Source organism: Labrus mixtus, unplaced genomic scaffold, assembly GCF_963584025.1.
Source record: "Labrus mixtus unplaced genomic scaffold, fLabMix1.1 SCAFFOLD_183, whole genome shotgun sequence".
NCBI classification, from domain to species: domain Eukaryota; kingdom Metazoa; phylum Chordata; class Actinopteri; order Labriformes; family Labridae; genus Labrus; species Labrus mixtus.
In genome coordinates, this window is record NW_026870330.1 from 1 (window position 1) to 22,027 (window position 22,027).

The window sequence follows — 22,027 nt, forward strand, 5'->3', positions numbered from 1 at the left end:
CCATGACAGCAAAGCTCCAGTCTGCCAGCCTCCAGTCAAATATTTGTGTGTATGTTTTGGACCAGATGGATCAAAAGTCGTTTCTAAAGAGAGTCAGATGTGTCCCCCCCTCCTCCTCCTCCTCACTTCTCCTCCTCCTCCTCACTTCTCCTCCTCCTCCTCCTCACTTCTCCTCCTCCTCCTCCTCACTTCTCCTCCTCCTCCTCCTCCTCACTTCTCCTCCTCCTCCTCCTCCTCACTTCTTCTCCTCCTCCTCCTCCTCCTCACTTCTCCCAGCCTTTCCCTCCGGGCTGGGTGGGCAGCCGGAGCCCCACCAGGCCGGCTGCTGACTCCATGCTGCGCTCTTCTTTGCTGTGGTAAATGTTGTGCAGGATCATTTGGCTCCTGGTGGACGCCAGCAAACACAGGTATGAGTGTGCGTCATGGTGCGCCTCCTGCTGGGCTCGACAGTACCTCTCTCCTGTTATCTGTTTGACAAATAAAGAAACATGGAGACAGGATTAGATGATGCTGATTGTTCCTGCAAAGAGAAGAAGAATTATGGAATTTCTCTCTCTCTCTCTCTGAGGCTGCAGTCCTCAAAGTGGGCGTCCCAGGTTCAAATCTGACCTGTGGCTCCTTCCCTGCATGTCCTCCCTCTCTCCTCTCTCTTTCTCTCTCTCTCTCTCCTTCTCTCTCTCTCTCTGGTGTCCGACTCTACCCACCGTCTTATCTCTAAATAAAGGCCTGAAACTAAAAAACCTGAAACAATCACTCAGAATCCAGCTGAACCGACCCGCTTCTGTATTGTTTAACAACATGTGGTATTAAAAATAATCTAGACCTCAGACCACCTCGTTTCTTATCAAGGAGAAATACTAAGCGTCTCTAAAGAAAGCCTGGAGGTGCAGCTGGTGGACAACATGGAGTCCTACAGAAACTCTGCATATTTATTTATCGTCCTCATCAACCGGAGCATCTCCACGCACGGCGGGCGCTCGGCCCCCGTCCCTATAGACTCGGACATATACATTAAAAAGCCTGTGGGGGGGTTTCAGAGCGGGGACAAACACACACTGACAGGCAGGAGTTGCTTCGAGCTGTTTTGCTTCAGTGACTGCACATGAATCCGACCACCCTGGTGAGCCACGTTCTCCCAAGCATGAACAATCGCAGCTTTAAGCCCGTACGCCCGACGATCCTGAGCCTTCATCTGAGCGGGCACGGCACAAACATGACCACAGACACTGAGCTGGATATGACGGTTAGAAGATGACAGATCAGTGCTGCAGTCTAAACGCATGATTGGTCATATGTGTTCATAAATAAGGACTTTCTTCTTTTTTAAAATGATGCAATCTGTCACTGTCATCCAGAGGTTGTCGACCCCACTTTGGTGACCCCAGACATCCAAAACACAAACAGCTGATTGCTCAAATTAATTTGTTTTCACTCAATTCACACAATTAATTTGACCCCACATGAGGTAATGGGGAAGTCTATATTCAATCGACCCTCATCCTCTCTGCCCTCCGATCAACTCTGCATAAACTGCACGATGTTGTGGCTGATGGTCACAGCTTAAAGGAGTGAGTGGGCGTTACTTTACCCCCCCCCCCCCCCCAGCCCCATCTTTATTGATACGTTGACACTCTAAAGACATTTCTTTAAAAGTCCAGGGTACATTATACGCCGTGGTCAGACTTCATGTTATTGGCATGATTCTAACACAATCGGGGAGCCGTCGGCCGTGCAGTGTGTCATAGAACGGGCCTCACAACAAAACGCCGTAAATGTATGATTTAGATTTTATGAACGATAAATGTTATCCATAGTTAGGCGTGTAGCTGACCTGATTGACAGGTGGGCGCGGTGTAACGGTTTGTCAGGAGGTTTAAAACCCGCCTCAGCTCCAGCTCTCAGCCTGTCGTTAGGTTGACTGAAAGTTAGACTGAGACAGCATTTCCAGCATGGAGACCGCCATCGATGGGACTCCAGCGCCCCCTGCAGGAACAGAGGGTCGACGCTCAAAATGTGAAAAGTTTGTGACAACAGAAGGAAACTCGCCCATCTGACAGCACTCACTGTCGTCGTGCTGCTGAGCGTCGCGTTCTTATTGCTTTTGAAACCAAATTCTTCAAACTGAAGTCACTCAAGGAAAATGAAGAGAACAAAGAGGTTAATAACAGATGCAGTGTGCACAGCGAGCGTCCGATCATGCGCGACGTGTTGGATATCACATCGAGCATGACAGCCCACTTGCTCGCCACATGGCATCGTTAAATTAACTTCTTTGCTCTGAGAAGTTTCTCCTTGAAAACATCTGTTACTTTTCTATTGAAGGTGGACAAACTGAAGTGTGGTGCTTTTATTTTGAAGGTGGACAAACTGAAGTGTGGTGCTTTTATTTTGACGGTGGACAAACTGAAGTGTGGTGCTTTTACTTTGAAGGTGGACAAACTGAAGTGTGGTGCTTTTATTTTGAAGGTGGACAAACTGAAGTGTGGTGCTTTTACTTTGAAGGTGGACAAACTGAAGTGTGGTGCTTTTATTTTGAAGGTGGACAAACTGAAGTGTGATGCTTTTACTTTGAAGGTGGACAAACTGAAGTGTGGTGCTTTTACTTTGAAGGTGGACAAACTGAAGTGTTGTGCTTTTACTTTGAAGGTGGACAAACTGAAGTGTGGTGCTTTTATTTTGAAGGTGGACAAACTGAAGTGTGGTGCTTTTATTTTGACGGTGGACAAACTGAAGTGTGGTGCTTTTACTTTGAAGGTGGACAAACTGAAGTGTGGTGCTTTTACTTTGAAGGTGGACAAACTGAAGTGTGGTGCTTTTACTTTGAAGGTGGACAAACTGAAGTGTGGTGCTTTTACTTTGAAGGTGGACAAACTGAAGTGTGGTGCTTTTACTTTGAAGGTGGACAAACTGAAGTGTGGTGCTTTTACTTTGAAGGTGGACAAACTGAAGTGTGGTGCTTTTGTATTGATGAGCTGTTGACTCAAATCGCTGCACTGAGAGGCTCGTCAATAAACATCAAACGTTGAGCTGAATATAGTTTTTCTCCGGTGTTGACAGAGGTCAAAGGTCAACGTTTCAACACGGATGTGGATATTATTAATACATCGTTATCGCCGCTGTGTAAAAACAAGCTAACACGCTCTGCTGAGGGAGAAAAGTGAGTTCCAGTGCCGTGTAGAGCGCCCTCTTTCCTCGTTCATTTTCGTTTTACGCAAGCGACAGAGAGAAAAATAGAAAGGGACGCCGCGTTGCACTGCTTGGCGCTGCTTGGCGCTGCCTCGCTCGCGGGCAGTTACACTCCAAAAGGACAGAAGAGAATCAAGCTGATACTGACGCTGGATCACATGCCGTTAGGAGGACAGGCTGTTACACTCGCCTGCTGTTGGGTGTCAGATTATAACATGTTGAGGAACGCTGCCTGAAGGGGCGCCCTGTGAATAAACCGCCTCGGGCCCACCAGACTCTATGATCGCCACTGGTCTGTTACCACCAACATGATGTCATTTAGAGTTTTTATACCAAAACTGGCAAAAAACTCCACAATCTAAAAAGTGAAAATTGTACAGGAGTTTCTCTCCTACACTCCTGTTTTATGTATATTTGTTTTAACCATTAGTACTAACACTGGTCATACTGGTCATACTGGTCATACTGGTCATACTGGTCATACTGGTCATACTGGGGAAACAGTCTCGCTCAGTCTGTACAGACTCGGGTTGGGACCCAGAGGGTCGACTGTTTAAGTCCCGGTGCGGACTAAAGTATGATTAAGATTTACTTTATTGATCCTACAAGGGGAAATTTCTGTTTTTACACTCTGTAAGTCATGAACACACACACACTGAAACACACACACACACACACACTGAAACACACACACACACTGAAACACACACACACTGAAACACACACACACACACACACACACACTGAAACACACACACACACACACACACACTGAAACACACACACACTGAAACACACACACACTGAAACACACACACACACTGAAACACACACACACTGAAACACACACACACACACACACACACACTGAAACACACACACACACACACACACACACACTGAAACACACACACACACACACACACTGAAACACACACACACACACACACACACTGAAACACACACACACACACACACTGAAACACACACACACACACACACTGAAACACACACACACACACACTGAAACACACACACACACACACACACTGAAACACACACACACACACACACACACACTGAAACACACACACACACACACACACTGAAACACACACACAGACACACACACAGAAACACACACACACACACACACTGAAACACACACACACACACTGAAACACACACACACACACACACTGAAACACACACACACACACACTGAAACACACACACACACACACACACACACTGAAACACACACACACACACACACACACACACACACACACACACACACACACACACACTGAAACACACACACACACACACAGAAACACACACACACACACACTGAAACACACACACACACACACACACTGAAACACACACACACACACTGAAACACACACACACACACACACACACTGAAACACACACACACACACACACTGAAACACACACACACACACACACACACACTGAAACACACACACACACACACACTGAAACACACACACACACACACACACACACACACACACTGAAACACACACACACACACACACTGAAACACACACACTGAAACACACACACACACACACTGAAACACACACACACACACACACACACACTGAAACACACACACACACACACACACTGAAACACACACACACTGAAACACACACACACTGAAACACACACACACACACGCACACTGAAACACACACACTGAAACACACACACACACACACTGAAACACACACACTGAAACACACACACACACACACACACACACTGAAACACACACACACACACACACACTGAAACACACACACTGAAACACACACACACACACACACACACACACTGAAACACACACACACACACACACACTGAAACACACACACACAAACTGAAACACACACACACTGAAACACACACAGACACACACACTGAAACACACACACACACACACACCTGTGTGAGATGTCAGAGTGATGGTGGGGGGGGGGGGCCTTGAGCAAGGCACTAAACCCACAACAGCTCCGTGTCATCTCTTAAACTATAATAAAGAGAAACATTAAAACAACAGATTGTATTTTAAAATGGAAAGTTATCAATCTGATCCCAATTCATTATGATGTTAACACAAGTGACTACAGAAATAAAGTAATAATATAAAGTCTTCTTCTGTGAATAAAGTAATAATATAAAGTCTTCTTCTGTGAATAAAGTAATAATATAAAGTCTTCTTCTTCTGTGAATAAAGTAATAATATAAAGTCTTCTTCTTCTGTGAATAAAGTAATAATATAAAGTCTTCTTCTGTGAATAAAGTAATAATATAAAGTCTTCTTCTTCTGTGAATAAAGTAATAATATAAAGTCTTCTTCTGTGAATAAAGTAATAATATAAAGTCTTCTTCTGTGAATAAAGTAATAATATAAAGTCTTCTTCTGTGAATAAAGTAATAATATAAAGTCTTCTTCTTCTGTGAATAAAGTAATAATATAAAGTCTTCTTCTGTGAATAAAGTAATAATATAAAGTCTTCTTCTGTGAATAAAGTAATAATATAAAGTCTTCTTCTGTGAATAAAGTAATAATATAAAGTCTTCTTCTGTGAATAAAGTAATAATATAAAGTCTTCTTCTTCTGTGAATAAAGTAATAATATAAAGTCTTCTTCTTCTGTGAATAAAGTAATAATATAAAGTCTTCTTCTGTGAATAAAGTAATAATATAAAGTCTTCTTCTGTGAATAAAGTAATAATATAAAGTCTTCTTCTGTGAATAAAGTAATAATATAAAGTCTTCTTCTTCTGTGAATACAGTAATAATATAAAGTCTTCTTCTGTGAATAAAGTAATAATATAAAGTCTTCTTCTGTGAATAAAGTAATAATATAAAGTCTTCTGTGAATAAAGTAATAATATAAAGTCTTCTTCTGTGAATAAAGTAATAATATAAAGTCTTCTTCTGTGAATAAAGTAATAATACAAAGTCTTCTTCTGTGAATAAAGTAATAATATAAAGTCTTCTTCTGTGAATAAAGTAATAATATAAAGTCTTCTTCTGTGAATAAAGTAATAATATAAAGTCTTCTTCTTCTGTGAATACAGTAATAATATAAAGTCTTCTTCTTCTGTGAATAAAGTAATAATATAAAGTCTTCTTCTGTGAATAAAGTAATAATATAAAGTCTTCTGTGAATAAAGTAATAATATAAAGTCTTCTTCTTCTGTGAATAAAGTAATAATATAAAGTCTTCTTCTGTGAATAAAGTAATAATATAAAGTCTTCTTCTGTGAATAAAGTAATAATATAAAGTCTTCTTCTGTGAATAAAGTAATAATATAAAGTCTTCTTCTTCTGTGAATAAAGTAATAATATAAAGTCTTCTTCTGTGAATAAAGTAATAATATAAAGTCTTCTTCTGTGAATAAAGTAATAATATAAAGTCTTCTTCTGTGAATAAAGTAATAATATAAAGTCTTCTTCTTCTGTGAATAAAGTAATAATATAAAGTCTTCTTCTTCTGTGAATAAAGTAATAATATAAAGTCTTCTTCTGTGAATAAAGTAATAATATAAAGTCTTCTTCTGTGAATAAAGTAATAATATAAAGTCTTCTTCTGTGAATAAAGTAATAATATAAAGTCTTCTTCTTCTGTGAATACAGTAATAATATAAAGTCTTCTTCTGTGAATAAAGTAATAATATAAAGTCTTCTTCTGTGAATAAAGTAATAATATAAAGTCTTCTTCTGTGAATAAAGTAATAATATAAAGTCTTCTTCTTCTGTGAATAAAGTAATAATATAAAGTCTTCTTCTGTGAATAAAGTAATAATATAAAGTCTTCTTCTGTGAATAAAGTAATAATATAAAGTCTTCTTCTTCTGTGAATACAGTAATAATATAAAGTCTTCTTCTTCTGTGAATAAAGTAATAATATAAAGTCTTCTTCTGTGAATAAAGTAATAATATAAAGTCTTCTGTGAATAAAGTAATAATATAAAGTCTTCTTCTTCTGTGAATAAAGTAATAATATAAAGTCTTCTTCTGTGAATAAAGTAATAATATAAAGTCTTCTGTGAATAAAGTAATAATATAAAGTCTTCTTCTGTGAATACAGTAATAATATAAAGTCTTCTTCTGTGAATAAAGTAATAATATAAAGTCTTCTTCTGTGAATAAAGTAATAATATAAAGTCTTCTTCTGTGAATACAGTAATAATATAAAGTCTTCTTCTTCTGTGAATAAAGTAATAATATAAAGTCTTCTTCTGTGAATAAAGTAATAATATAAAGTCTTCTTCTGTGAATAAAGTAATAATATAAAGTCTTCTTCTTCTGTGAATAAAGTAATAATATAAAGTCTTCTTCTGTGAATAAAGTAATAATATAAAGTCTTCTTCTGTGAATAAAGTAATAATATAAAGTCTTCTTCTGTGAATAAAGTAATAATATAAAGTCTTCTTCTTCTGTGAATAAAGTAATAATATAAAGTCTTCTTCTGTGAATAAAGTAATAATATAAAGTCTTCTTCTGTGAATAAAGTAATAATATAAAGTCTTCTTCTGTGAATAAAGTAATAATATAAAGTCTTCTTCTTCTGTGAATAAAGTAATAATATAAAGTCTTCTTCTTCTGTGAATGAAGTAATAATATAAAGTCTTCTTCTTCTGTGAATAAAGTAATAATATAAAGTCTTCTTCTGTGAATAAAGTAATAATATAAAGTCTTCTTCTGTGAATAAAGTAATAATATAAGGTCTTCTTCTGTGAATAAAGTAATAATATAAAGTCTTCTTCTTCTGTGAATAAAGTAATAATATAAAGTCTTCTTCTTCTGTGAATAAAGTAATAATATAAAGTCTTCTTCTTCTGTGAATAAAGTAATAATATAAAGTCTTCTGTGAATAAAGTAATAATATAAAGTCTTCTTCTTCTGTGAATAAAGTAATAATATAAAGTCTTCTTCTGTGAATAAAGTAATAATATAAAGTCTTCTTCTGTGAATAAAGTAATAATATAAAGTCTTCTTCTTCTGTGAATAAAGTAATAATATAAAGTCTTCTTCTTCTGTGAATAAAGTAATAATATAAAGTCTTCTTCTGTGAATAAAGTAATAATATAAAGTCTTCTTCTGTGAATAAAGTAATAATATAAAGTCTTCTTCTGTGAATAAAGTAATAATATAAAGTCTTCTTCTGTGAATAAAGTAATAATATAAAGTCTTCTTCTTCTGTGAATAAAGTAATAATATAAGGTCTTCTTCTGTGAATAAAGTAATAATATAAAGTCTTCTTCTGTGAATAAAGTAATAATATAAAGTCTTCTTCTGTGAATAAAGTAATAATATAAAGTCTTCTTCTGTGAATAAAGTAATAATATAAAGTCTTCTTCTTCTGTGAATAAAGTAATAATATAAAGTCTTCTTCTTCTGTGAATAAAGTAATAATATAAAGTCTTCTTCTGTGAATAAAGTAATAATATAAAGTCTTCTTCTGTGAATAAAGTAATAATATAAAGTCTTCTTCTTCTGTGAATAAAGTAATAATATAAAGTCTTCTTCTGTGAATAAAGTAATAATATAAAGTCTTCTTCTGTGAATAAAGTAATAATATAAAGTCTTCTTCTGTTAATAAAGTAATAATATAAAGTCTTCTGTGAATAAAGTAATAATATAAAGTCTTCTTCTGTGAATAAAGTAATAATATAAAGTCTCCTTCTGTGAATAAAGTAATAATATAAAGTCTTCTTCTGTGAATAAAGTAATAATATAAAGTCTTCTTCTGTGAATAAAGTAATAATATAAAGTCTTCTTCTTCTGTGAATAAAGTAATAATATAAAGTCTTCTTCTGTTAATAAAGTAATAATATAAAGTCTTCTGTGAATAAAGTAATAATATAAAGTCTTCTTCTGTGAATAAAGTAATAATATAAAGTCTTCTTCTGTGAATAAAGTAATAATATAAAGTCTTCTTCTGTGAATAAAGTAATAATATAAAGTCTCCTGTGAATAAAGTAATAATATAAAGTCTTCTTCTTCTGTGAATAAAGTAATAATATAAAGTCTTCTTCTTCTGTGAATAAAGTAATAATATAAAGTCTTCTTCTTCTGTGAATGAAGTAATAATATAAAGTCTTCTTCTGTGAATAAAGTAATAATATAAAGTCTTCTTCTGTGAATAAAGTAATAATATAAAGTCTTCTTCTTCTGTGAATAAAGTAATAATATAAAGTCTTCTTCTTCTGTGAATAAAGTAATAATATAAAGTCTTCTTCTGTGAATAAAGTAATAATATAAAGTCTTCTGTGAATAAAGTAATAATATAAAGTCTTCTTCTGTGAATAAAGTAATAATATAAAGTCTTCTTCTTCTGTGAATAAAGTAATAATATAAAGTCTTCTTCTTCTGTGAATAAAGTAATAATATAAAGTCTTCTTCTTCTGTGAATAAAGTAATAATATAAAGTCTTCTTCTGTGAATAAAGTAATAATATAAAGTCTTCTTCTTCTGTGAATAAAGTAATAATATAAAGTCTTCTTCTGTGAATAAAGTAATAATATAAAGTCTTCTTCTGTGAATAAAGTAATAATATAAAGTCTTCTTCTTCTGTGAATAAAGTAATAATATAAAGTCTTCTTCTGTGAATAAAGTAATAATATAAAGTCTTCTTCTGTGAATAAAGTAATAATATAAAGTCTTCTTCTTCTGTGAATAAAGTAATAATATAAAGTCTTCTTCTTCTGTGAATAAAGTAATAATATAAAGTCTTCTTCTGTGAATAAAGTAATAATATAAAGTCTTCTTCTTCTGTGAATAAAGTAATAATATAAAGTCTTCTTCTTCTGTGAATAAAGTAATAATATAAAGTCTTCTTCTGTGAATAAAGTAATAATATAAAGTCTTCTTCTGTGAATAAAGTAATAATATAAAGTCTTCTTCTTCTGTGAATAAAGTAATAATATAAAGTCTTCTTCTGTGAATAAAGTAATAATATAAAGTCTTCTTCTGTGAATAAAGTAATAATATAAAGTCTTCTTCTGTGAATAAAGTAATAATATAAAGTCTTCTTCTGTGAATAAAGTAATAATATAAAGTCTTCTTCTGTGAATAAAGTAATAATATAAAGTCTTCTTCTGTGAATAAAGTAATAATATAAAGTCTTCTTCTGTGAATAAAGTAATAATATAAAGTCTTCTTCTGTGAATAAAGTAATAATATAAAGTCTTCTTCTGTGAATAAAGTAATAATATAAAGTCTTCTTCTGTGAATAAAGTAATAATATAAAGTCTTCTTCTGTGAATAAAGTAATAATATAAAGTCTTCTTCTGTGAATAAAGTAATAATATAAAGTCTTCTTCTTCTGTGAATAAAGTAATAATATAAAGTCTTCTTCTTCTGTGAATAAAGTAATAATATAAAGTCTTCTTCTTCTGTGAATAAAGTAATAATATAAAGTCTTCTTCTGTGAATAAAGTAATAATATAAAGTCTTCTTCTTCTGTGAATAAAGTAATAATATAAAGTCTTCTTCTTCTGTGAATAAAGTAATAATATAAAGTCTTCTTCTGTGAATAAAGTAATAATATAAAGTCTTCTTCTGTGAATAAAGTAATAATATAAAGTCTTCTTCTGTGAATAAAGTAATAATATAAAGTCTTCTTCTGTGAATAAAGTAATAATATAAAGTCTTCTTCTTCTGTGAATAAAGTAATAATATAAAGTCTTCTTCTTCTGTGAATAAAGTAATAATATAAAGTCTTCTTCTTCTGTGAATAAAGTAATAATATAAAGTCTCCTTCTTCTGTGAATAAAGTAATAATATAAAGTCTTCTTCTTCTGTGAATAAAGTAATAATATAAAGTCTTCTTCTGTGAATAAAGTAATAATATAAAGTCTTCTTCTGTGAATAAAGTAATAATATAAAGTCTTCTTCTGTGAATAAAGTAATAATATAAAGTCTTCTTCTTCTGTTAATAAAGTAATAATATAAAGTCTTCTTCTGTGAATAAAGTAATAATATAAAGTCTTCTTCTTCTGTGAATAAAGTAATAATATAAAGTCTTCTTCTGTGAATAAAGTAATAATATAAAGTCTTCTTCTTCTGTGAATACAGTAATAATATAAAGTCTTCTTCTGTGAATAAAGTAATAATATAAAGTCTTCTTCTTCTGTGAATAAAGTAATAATATAAAGTCTTCTTCTTCTGTGAAAAAAGTAATAATATAAAGTCTTCTTCTGTGAATAAAGTAATAATATAAAGTCTTCTTCTGTGAATAAAGTAATAATATAAAGTCTTCTTCTTCTGTGAATAAAGTAATAATATAAAGTCTTCTTCTTCTGTGAATAAAGTAATAATATAAAGTCTTCTTCTGTGAATAAAGTAATAATATAAAGTCTTCTTCTGTGAATAAAGTAATAATATAAAGTCTTCTTCTGTGAATAAAGTAATAATATAAAGTCTTCTTCTGTGAATAAAGTAATAATATAAAGTCTTCTTCTGTGAATAAAGTAATAATATAAAGTCTTCTTCTGTGAATAAAGTAATAATATAAAGTCTTCTTCTTCTGTGAATAAAGTAATAATATAAAGTCTTCTTCTGTGAATAAAGTAATAATATAAAGTTTTCTTCTGTGAATAAAGTAATAATATAAAGTCTTCTTCTTCTGTGAATAAAGTAATAATATAAAGTCTTCTTCTGTGAATAAAGTAATAATATAAAGTCTTCTTCTGTGAATAAAGTAATAATATAAAGTCTTCTTCTGTGAATAAAGTAATAATATAAAGTCTTCTTCTGTGAATAAAGTAATAATATAAAGTCTTCTTCTGTGAATAAAGTAATAATATAAAGTCTTCTTCTTCTGTGAATAAAGTAATAATATAAAGTCTTCTTCTTCTGTGAATAAAGTAATAATATAAAGTCTCCTTCTTCTGTGAATAAAGTAATAATATAAAGTCTTCTTCTGTGAATAAAGTAATAATATAAAGTCTTCTTCTTCTGTGAATAAAGTAATAATATAAAGTCTTCTTCTGTGAATAAAGTAATAATATAAAGTCTTCTGTTAATAAAGTAATAATATAAAGTCTTCTTCTGTGAATAAAGTAATAATATAAAGTCTTCTTCTGTGAATAAAGTAATAATATAAAGTCTTCTTCTTCTGTGAATAAAGTAATAATATAAAGTCTTCTTCTGTGAATAAAGTAATAATATAAAGTCTTCTTCTTCTGTGAATAAAGTAATAATATAAAGTCTTCTTCTTCTGTGAATAAAGTAATAATATAAAGTCTCCTTCTTCTGTGAATAAAGTAATAATATAAAGTCTTCTTCTGTGAATAAAGTAATAATATAAAGTCTTCTTCTTCTGTGAATAAAGTAATAATATAAAGTCTTCTTCTGTGAATAAAGTAATAATATAAAGTCTTCTGTTAATAAAGTAATAATATAAAGTCTTCTTCTGTGAATAAAGTAATAATATAAAGTCTTCTTCTGTGAATAAAGTAATAATATAAAGTCTTCTTCTTCTGTGAATAAAGTAATAATATAAAGTCTTCTTCTTCTGTGAATAAAGTAATAATATAAAGTCTTCTTCTGTGAATAAAGTAATAATATAAAGTCTTCTTCTTCTGTGAATAAAGTAATAATATAAGGTCTTCTTCTTCTGTGAATAAAGTAATAATATAAAGTCTTCTGTGAATAAAGTAATAATATAAAGTCTTCTTCTGTGAATAAAGTAATAATATAAAGTCTTCTTCTGTGAATAAAGTAATAATATAAAGTCTTCTTCTGTGAATAAAGTAATAATATAAAGTCTTCTTCTGTGAATAAAGTAATAATATAAAGTCTTCTTCTTCTGTGAATAAAGTAATAATATAAAGTCTTCTTCTGTGAATAAAGTAATAACATAAAGTCTTCTTCTTCTGTGAATAAAGTAATAATATAAAGTCTTCTTCTTCTGTGAATAAAGTAATAATATAAAGTCTCCTTCTGTGAATAAAGTAATAATATAAAGTCTTCTTCTTCTGTGAATAAAGTAATAATATAAAGTCTTCTTCTGTGAATAAAGTAATAATATAAAGTCTTCTTCTGTGAATAAAGTAATAATATAAAGTCTTCTTCTGTGAATAAAGTAATAATATAAAGTCTCCTTCTTCTGTGAATAAAGTAATAATATAAAGTCTTCTTCTTCTGTGAATAAAGTAATAATATAAAGTCTTCTTCTTCTGTGAATAAAGTAATAATATAAAGTCTTCTTCTGTGAATAAAGTAATAATATAAAGTCTTCTTCTTCTGTGAATAAAGTAATAATATAAAGTCTTCTTCTTCTGTGAATAAAGTAATAATATAAAGTCTTCTTCTTCTGTGAATAAAGTAATAATATAAAGTCTTCTTCTGTGAATAAAGTAATAATATAAAGTCTTCTTCTGTGAATAAAGTAATAATATAAAGTCTTCTTCTGTGAATAAAGTAATAATATAAAGTCTTCTTCTTCTGTGAATAAAGTAATAATATAAAGTCTTCTTCTTCTGTGAATACAGTAATAATATAAAGTCTTCTTCTTCTGTGAATAAAGTAATAATATAAAGTCTTCTTCTTCTGTGAATAAAGTAATAATATAAAGTCTTCTTCTGTGAATAAAGTAATAATATAAAGTCTTCTTCTGTGAATAAAGTAATAATATAAAGTCTTCTTCTTCTGTGAATAAAGTAATAATATAAAGTCTTCTTCTGTGAATAAAGTAATAATATAAAGTCTTCTTCTGTGAATAAAGTAATAATATAAAGTCTTCTTCTGTGAATAAAGTAATAATATAAAGTCTTCTTCTGTGAATAAAGTAATAATATAAAGTCTTCTTCTTCTGTGAATAAAGTAATAATATAAAGTCTTCTTCTGTGAATAAAGTAATAATATAAAGTCTTCTTCTGTGAATAAAGTAATAATATAAAGTCTTCTTCTGTGAATAAAGTAATAATATAAAGTCTTCTTCTGTGAATAAAGTAATAATATAAAGTCTTCTTCTGTGAATAAAGTAATAATATAAAGTCTTCTGTGAATACAGTAATAATATAAAGTCTTCTTCTGTGAATAAAGTAATAATATAAAGTCTTCTTCTGTGAATAAAGTAATAATATAAAGTCTTCTTCTGTGAATAAAGTAATAATATAAAGTCTTCTTCTGTGAATAAAGTAATAATATAAAGTCTTCTGTGAATAAAGTAATAATATAAAGTCTTCTTCTTCTGTGAATAAAGTAATAATATAAAGTCTTCTTCTGTGAATAAAGTAATAATATAAAGTCTTCTTCTGTGAATAAAGTAATAATATAAAGTCTTCTTCTGTGAATAAAGTAATAATATAAAGTCTTCTTCTGTGAATAAAGTAATAATATAAAGTCTTCTTCTTCTGTGAATAAAGTAATAATATAAAGTCTTCTTCTTCTGTGAATAAAGTAATAATATAAAGTCTTCTTCTTCTGTGAATAAAGTAATAATATAAAGTCTTCTTCTTCTGTGAATAAAGTAATAATATAAAGTCTTCTTCTGTGAATAAAGTAATAATATAAAGTCTTCTTCTGTGAATAAAGTAATAATATAAAGTCTTCTTCTGTGAATAAAGTAATAATATAAAGTCTTCTTCTGTGAATAAAGTAATAATATAAAGTCTTCTTCTGTGAATAAAGTAATAATATAAAGTCTTCTTCTGTGAATAAAGTAATAATATAAAGTCTTCTTCTGTGAATAAAGTAATAATATAAAGTCTTCTTCTGTGAATAAAGTAATAATACAAAGTCTTCTTCTGTGAATAAAGTAATAATATAAAGTCTTCTTCTGTGAATAAAGTAATAATATAAAGTCTTCTTCTGTGAATAAAGTAATAATATAAAGTCTTCTGTGAATAAAGTAATAATATAAAGTCTTCTTCTGTGAATAAAGTAATAATATAAAGTCTTCTTCTTCTGTGAATAAAGTAATAATATAAAGTCTTCTTCTGTGAATAAAGTAATAATATAAAGTCTTCTTCTTCTGTGAATAAAGTAATAATATAAAGTCTTCTTCTTCTGTGAATAAAGTAATAATATAAAGTCTTCTTCTTCTGTGAATAAAGTAATAATATAAAGTCTTCTTCTTCTGTGAATAAAGTAATAATATAAAGTCTTCTTCTTCTGTGAATAAAGTAATAATATAAAGTCTTCTTCTTCTGTGAATAAAGTAATAATATAAAGTCTTCTTCTTCTGTGAATAAAGTAATAATATAAAGTCTTCTTCTGTGAATAAAGTAATAATATAAAGTCTTCTTCTTCTGTGAATAAAGTAATAATATAAAGTCTTCTTCTGTGAATAAAGTAATAATATAAAGTCTTCTTCTGTGAATAAAGTAATAATACAAAGTCTTCTTCTGTGAATAAAGTAATAATATAAAGTCTTCTTCTGTGAATAAAGTAATAATATAAAGTCTTCTTCTGTGAATAAAGTAATAATATAAAGTCTTCTGTGAATAAAGTAATAATATAAAGTCTTCTTCTGTGAATAAAGTAATAATATAAAGTCTTCTTCTTCTGTGAATAAAGTAATAATATAAAGTCTTCTTCTGTGAATAAAGTAATAATATAAAGTCTTCTTCTTCTGTGAATAAAGTAATAATATAAAGTCTTCTTCTTCTGTGAATAAAGTAATAATATAAAGTCTTCTTCTTCTGTGAATAAAGTAATAATATAAAGTCTTCTTCTTCTGTGAATAAAGTAATAATATAAAGTCTTCTTCTTCTGTGAATAAAGTAATAATATAAAGTCTTCTTCTGTGAATAAAGTAATAATATAAAGTCTTCTTCTGTGAATAAAGTAATAATATAAAGTCTTCTTCTTCTGTGAATAAAGTAATAATATAAAGTCTTCTTCTTCTGTGAATAAAGTAATAATATAAAGTCTTCTTCTTCTGTGAATAAAGTAATAATATAAAGTCTTCTTCTTCTGTGAATAAAGTAATAATATAAAGTCTTCTTCTGTGAATAAAGTAATAATATAAAGTCTTCTTCTTCTGTGAATAAAGTAATAATATAAAGTCTTCTTCTTCTGTGAATAAAGTAATAATATAAAGTCTTCTTCTGTGAATGAAGTAATAATATAAAGTCTTCTTCTGTGAATAAAGTAATAATATAAAGTCTTCTTCTGTGAATAAAGTAATAATATAAAGTCTTCTTCTTCTGTGAATACAGTAATAATATAAAGTCTTCTTCTTCTGTGAATAAAGTAATAATATAAAGTCTTCTTCTTCTGTGAATAAAGTAATAATATAAAGTCTTCTTCTTCTGTGAATAAAGTAATAATATAAAGTCTTCTTCTTCTGTGAATAAAGTAATAATATAAAGTCTTCTTCTTCTGTGAATAAAGTAATAATATAAAGTCTTCTTCTTCTGTGAATAAAGTAATAATATAAAGTCTTCTTCTTCTGTGAATAAAGTAATAATATAAAGTCTTCTTCTTCTGTGAATAAAGTAATAATATAAAGTCTTCTTCCGTGAATAAAGTAATAATATAAAGTCTTCTTCTTCTGTGAATAAAGTAATAATATAAAGTCTTCTTCTTCTGTGAATAAAGTAATAATATAAAGTCTTCTTCTTCTGTGAATAAAGTAATAATATAAAGTCTTCTTCTTCTGTGAATAAAGTAATAATATAAAGTCTTCTTCTTCTGTGAATAAAGTAATAATATAAAGTCTTCTTCCGTGAATAAAGTAATAATATAAAGTCTTCTTCTTCTGTGAATAAAGTAATAATATAAAGTCTTCTTCTTCTGTGAATAAAGTAATAATATAAAGTCTTCTTCTTCTGTGAATAAAGTAATAATATAAAGTCTTCTTCTTCTGTGAATAAAGTAATAATATAAAGTCTTCTTCTTCTGTGAATAAAGTAATAATATAAAGTCTTCTTCTGTGAATAAAGTAATAATATAAAGTCTTCTTCTTCTGTGAATAAAGTAATAATATAAAGTCTTCTTCTTCTGTGAATAAAGTAATAATATAAAGTCTTCTTCTGTGAATAAAGTAATAATATAAAGTCTTCTGTGAATAAAGTAATAATATAAAGTCTTCTTCTGTGAATAAAGTAATAATATAAAGTCTTCTTCTGTGAATAAAGTAATAATATAAAGTCTTCTTCTTCTGTGAATAAAGTAATAATATAAAGTCTTCTTCTGTGAATAAAGTAATAATATAAAGTCTTCTTCTTCTGTGAATAAAGTAATAATATAAAGTCTTCTTCTGTGAATAAAGTAATAATATAAAGTCTTCTTCTTCTGTGAATAAAGTAATAATATAAAGTCTTCTTCTTCTGTGAATAAAGTAATAATATAAAGTCTTCTTCTGTGAATAAAGTAATAATATAAAGTCTTCTTCTTCTGTGAATAAAGTAATAATATAAAGTCTTCTTCTTCTGTGAATAAAGTAATAATATAAAGTCTTCTTCTGTGAATAAAGTAATAATATAAAGTCTTCTTCTTCTGTGAATAAAGTAATAATATAAAGTCTTCTTCTGTGAATAAAGTAATAATATAAAGTCTTCTTCTGTGAATAAAGTAATAATATAAAGTCTTCTTCTGTGAATAAAGTAATAATATAAAGTCTTCTTCTGTGAATAAAGTAATAATATAAAGTCTTCTTCTGTGAATAAAGTAATAATATAAAGTCTTCTTCTTCTGTGAATAAAGTAATAATATAAAGTCTTCTTCTTCTGTGAATAAAGTAATAATATAAAGTCTTCTTCTTCTGTGAATAAAGTAATAATATAAAGTCTTCTTCTGTGAATAAAGTAATAATATAAAGTCTTCTTCTGTGAATAAAGTAATAATATAAAGTCTTCTTCTTCTGTGAAAAAAGTAATAATATAAAGTCTTCTTCTGTGAATAAAGTAATAATATAAAGTCTTCTTCTGTGAATAAAGTAATAATATAAAGTCTTCTTCTTCTGTGAATAAAGTAATAATATAAAGTCTTCTTCTTCTGTGAATAAAGTAATAATATAAAGTCTTCTTCTGTGAATAAAGTAATAATATAAAGTCTTCTTCTGTGAATAAAGTAATAATATAAAGTCTTCTTCTGTGAATAAAGTAATAATATAAAGTCTTCTTCTTCTGTGAATAAAGTAATAATATAAAGTCTTCTTCTTCTGTGAATAAAGTAATAATATAAAGTCTTCTTCTGTGAATAAAGTAATAATATAAAGTCTTCTTCTTCTGTGAATAAAGTAATAATATAAAGTCTTCTTCTTCTGTGAATAAAGTAATAATATAAAGTCTTCTTCTTCTGTGAATAAAGTAATAATATAAAGTTTTCTGTGAATAAAGTAATAATATAAAGTCTTCTTCTGTGAATAAAGTAATAATATAAAGTCTTCTTCTGTGAATAAAGTAATAATATAAAGTCTTCTTCTGTGAATAAAGCAATAATATAAAGTCTTCTTCTTCTGTGAATAAAGTAATAATATAAAGTCTTCTTCTTCTGTGAATAAAGTAATAATATAAAGTCTTCTTCTGTGAATAAAGTAATAATATAAAGTCTTCTTCTGTGAATAAAGTAATAATATAAAGTCTTCTTCTTCTGTGAATAAAGTAATAATATAAAGTCTTCTTCTGTGAATAAAGTAATAATATAAAGTCTTCTTCTGTGAATAAAGTAATAATATAAAGTCTTCTTCTGTGAATAAAGTAATAATATAAAGTCTTCTTCTGTGAATAAAGTAATAATATAAAGTCTTCTGTGAATAAAGTAATAATATAAAGTCTTCTTCTGTGAATAAAGTAATAATATAAAGTCTTCTTCTGTGAATAAAGTAATAATATAAAGTCTTCTTCTGTGAATAAAGTAATAATATAAAGTCTTCTGTGAATAAAGTAATAATATAAAGTCTTCTTCTTCTGTGAATAAAGTAATAATATAAAGTCTTCTTCTTCTGTGAATAAAGTAATAATATAAAGTCTTCTTCTTCTGTGAATAAAGTAATAATATAAAGTCTTCTTCTGTGAATAAAGTAATAATATAAAGTCTTCTTCTGTGAATAAAGTAATAATATAAAGTCTCCTTCTTCTGTTAATAAAGTAATAATATAAAGTCTTCTTCTGTGAATAAAGTAATAATATAAAGTCTTCTTCTGTGAATAAAGTAATAATATAAAGTCTTCTTCTGTGAATAAAGTAATAATATAAAGTCTTCTTCTTCTGTGAATAAAGTAATAATATAAAGTCTTCTTCTGTGAATACAGTAATAATATAAAGTCTTCTTCTTCTGTGAATAAAGTAATAATATAAAGTCTTCTTCTGTGAATAAAGTAATAATATAAAGTCTTCTTCTTCTGTGAATAAAGTAATAATATAAAGTCTTCTTCTTCTGTGAATAAAGTAATAATATAAAGTCTTCTTCTTCTGTGAATAAAGTAATAATATAAAGTCTTCTTCTGTGAATAAAGTAATAATATAAAGTCTTCTTCTGTGAATAAAGTAATAATATAAAGTCTTCTTCTTCTGTGAATAAAGTAATAATATAAAGTCTTCTTCTTCTGTGAATAAAGTAATAATATAAAGTCTTCTTCTGTGAATAAAGTAATAATATAAAGTCTTCTTCTTCTGTGAATAAAGTAATAATATAAAGTCTTCTTCTGTGAATAAAGTAATAATATAAAGTCTTCTTCTTCTGTGAATAAAGTAATAATATAAAGTCTTCTTCTTCTGTGAATAAAGTAATAATATAAAGTCTTCTTCTGTGAATAAAGTAATAATATAAAGTCTTCTTCTTCTGTGAATAAAGTAATAATATAAAGTCTTCTTCTTCTGTGAATAAAGTAATAATATAAAGTCTTCTTCTGTGAATAAAGTAATAACATAAAGTCTTCTTCTTCTGTGAATACAGTAATAATATAAAGTCTTCTTCTGTGAATAAAGTAATAATATAAAGTCTTCTTCTTCTGTGAATAAAGTAATAATATAAAGTCTTCTTCTTCTGTGAATAAAGTAATAATATAAAGTCTTCTTCTGTGAATAAAGTAATAATATAAAGTCTTCTTCTTCTGTGAATAAAGTAATAATATAAAGTCTTCTTCTTCTGTGAATAAAGTAATAATATAAAGTCTTCTTCTTCTGTGAATAAAGTAATAATATAAAGTCTTCTTCTGTGAATAAAGTAATAATATAAAGTCTTCTTCTTCTGTGAATAAAGTAATAATATAAAGTCTTCTTCTGTGAATAAAGTAATAATATAAAGTCTTCTTCTGTGAATAAAGTAATAATATAAAGTCTTCTTCTTCTGTGAATAAAGTAATAATATAAAGTCTTCTGTGAATAAAGTAATAATATAAAGTCTTCTTCCGTGAATAAAGTAATAATATAAAGTCTTCTGTGAATAAAGTAATAATATAAAGTCTTCTTCTGTGAATAAAGTAATAATATAAAGTCTTCTTCTGTGAATAAAGTAATAATATAAAGTCTTCTTCTTCTGTGAATAAAGTAATAATATAAAGTCTTCTTCTTCTGTGAATAAAGTAATAATATAAAGTCTTCTGTGAATAAAGTAATAATATAAAGTCTTCTTCTTCTGTGAATAAAGTAATAATATAAAGTCTTCTTCTTCTGTGAATAAAGTAATAATATAAAGTCTTCTTCTTCTTCTGTGATGAGTCAGACTGGAGAGTGAACATCAACACATGCTAACACGTTAGCTGTTGGCTAATGTTAGCATGTCCTTCTGCTCACCTTGCGCTGAGTAAAAGCTTTTAAATAATTCATTTCTGGCTTTTAAAATACTCCAGTGTCATACAGGGGGTTTTCTATACTGTCAGGTTTACTAGCGACCTTATTTAGGACTCTAATTTGACTTGAATGACAACATACAGACGTTATTATTATTCAAGAGTTAGCAGGTTAGCTAAGGTTAGCCGTGCAGTTTGTTATGGTAGTTAGCCACATTAGCTAACGTTAGCTTCGTCGGAAACTCGCCTGGTTCTTCCGGAACTGGTCGATGACGTAGCTGTACATCGGGCCCTGCTTGTAAGCTGCTCCGTGGATGGCTCGCAGCTCTTTCAGGATTCCTCTACAGACTCGCAGAGGGGACGAGAGCGCCGCCATGTCTGCACAGTGTGAGGGCAGACAGACAGGATCAATCAAACACCGCACAGTCGATCAGGCAGGATCAATCAATCACCGCACAGTCGATCAGGCAGGATCAATCAAACACCGCACAGTCGATCAGAGTGTTACTGCACATCCCGACCACATGGGGGCGACATGTCACACTAAAAACATCAGTCTCTTCTTACCACAAAATGACTGAATACTACACATAATATATATAAATATATATATATTATATATTTATAGTATATATATAATTTAAATATATATATTTTATATATATATATATTTTATATATATATATTTATATATATTTATATTATATATATATAATATATTATAATATATATATAATATATATATATATTTATATATATTTATATTATATATATATAATATATTATAATATATATATATTATATAAATATATATATACATATCTACTAGGGCTGGGCAACGATTAAAAGTTTTAATCACGTTAATCGCATGAGTTCCTGTGATTAATCGCGATTAATCGCATTGTTATACGCAAAATCCAATAATGAATTAAAAAGTAGTGTATAGCGCACTTTTATTGTAAATGTACTTCTCAACTTAAACAATGTAATCAAAGCAAATAAATACAAAACTAAAGCTTATTGCATTGGTTGCAGTCTGGACGCAGAGTGGTGAGGGTCTGACTGCAGCTGGGTGTGCTGCGCGAGGCTACACTGACAGCCTTT

General features: G+C 29.0%; 1 protein-coding gene across 1 annotated transcript; it reads right to left on the reverse strand.

The window, feature by feature from the left end:
* Positions 1-21,341, reverse strand: fmc1 (formation of mitochondrial complex V assembly factor 1 homolog). The gene is made up of 3 exons (XM_061034263.1): positions 21,171-21,341; positions 250-467; positions 1-105 (listed from the first exon to the last, which is right to left on the reverse strand). Exons 1-2 carry the CDS (start codon positions 21,297-21,299, stop codon positions 264-266), a joined length of 333 nt encoding a protein of 110 aa, XP_060890246.1. The 5' UTR covers positions 21,300-21,341; the 3' UTR covers positions 1-105; positions 250-263.
* Positions 21,342-22,027: the final 686 nt, after the last annotated feature.

Coding starts and splice junctions, on each gene's coding strand:
- fmc1 (XM_061034263.1), bottom strand. CDS start 21,299: ATGGCGGCGCTCTCGTCCCCTCTGCGAGTCTGTAGAGGAATCCTGAAA. Junction 468..21,170: donor ACCAGTTCCGGAAGAACCAG/GCGAGTTTCCGA, acceptor TTTGTCAAACAG/ATAACAGGAGAGAGGTACTG.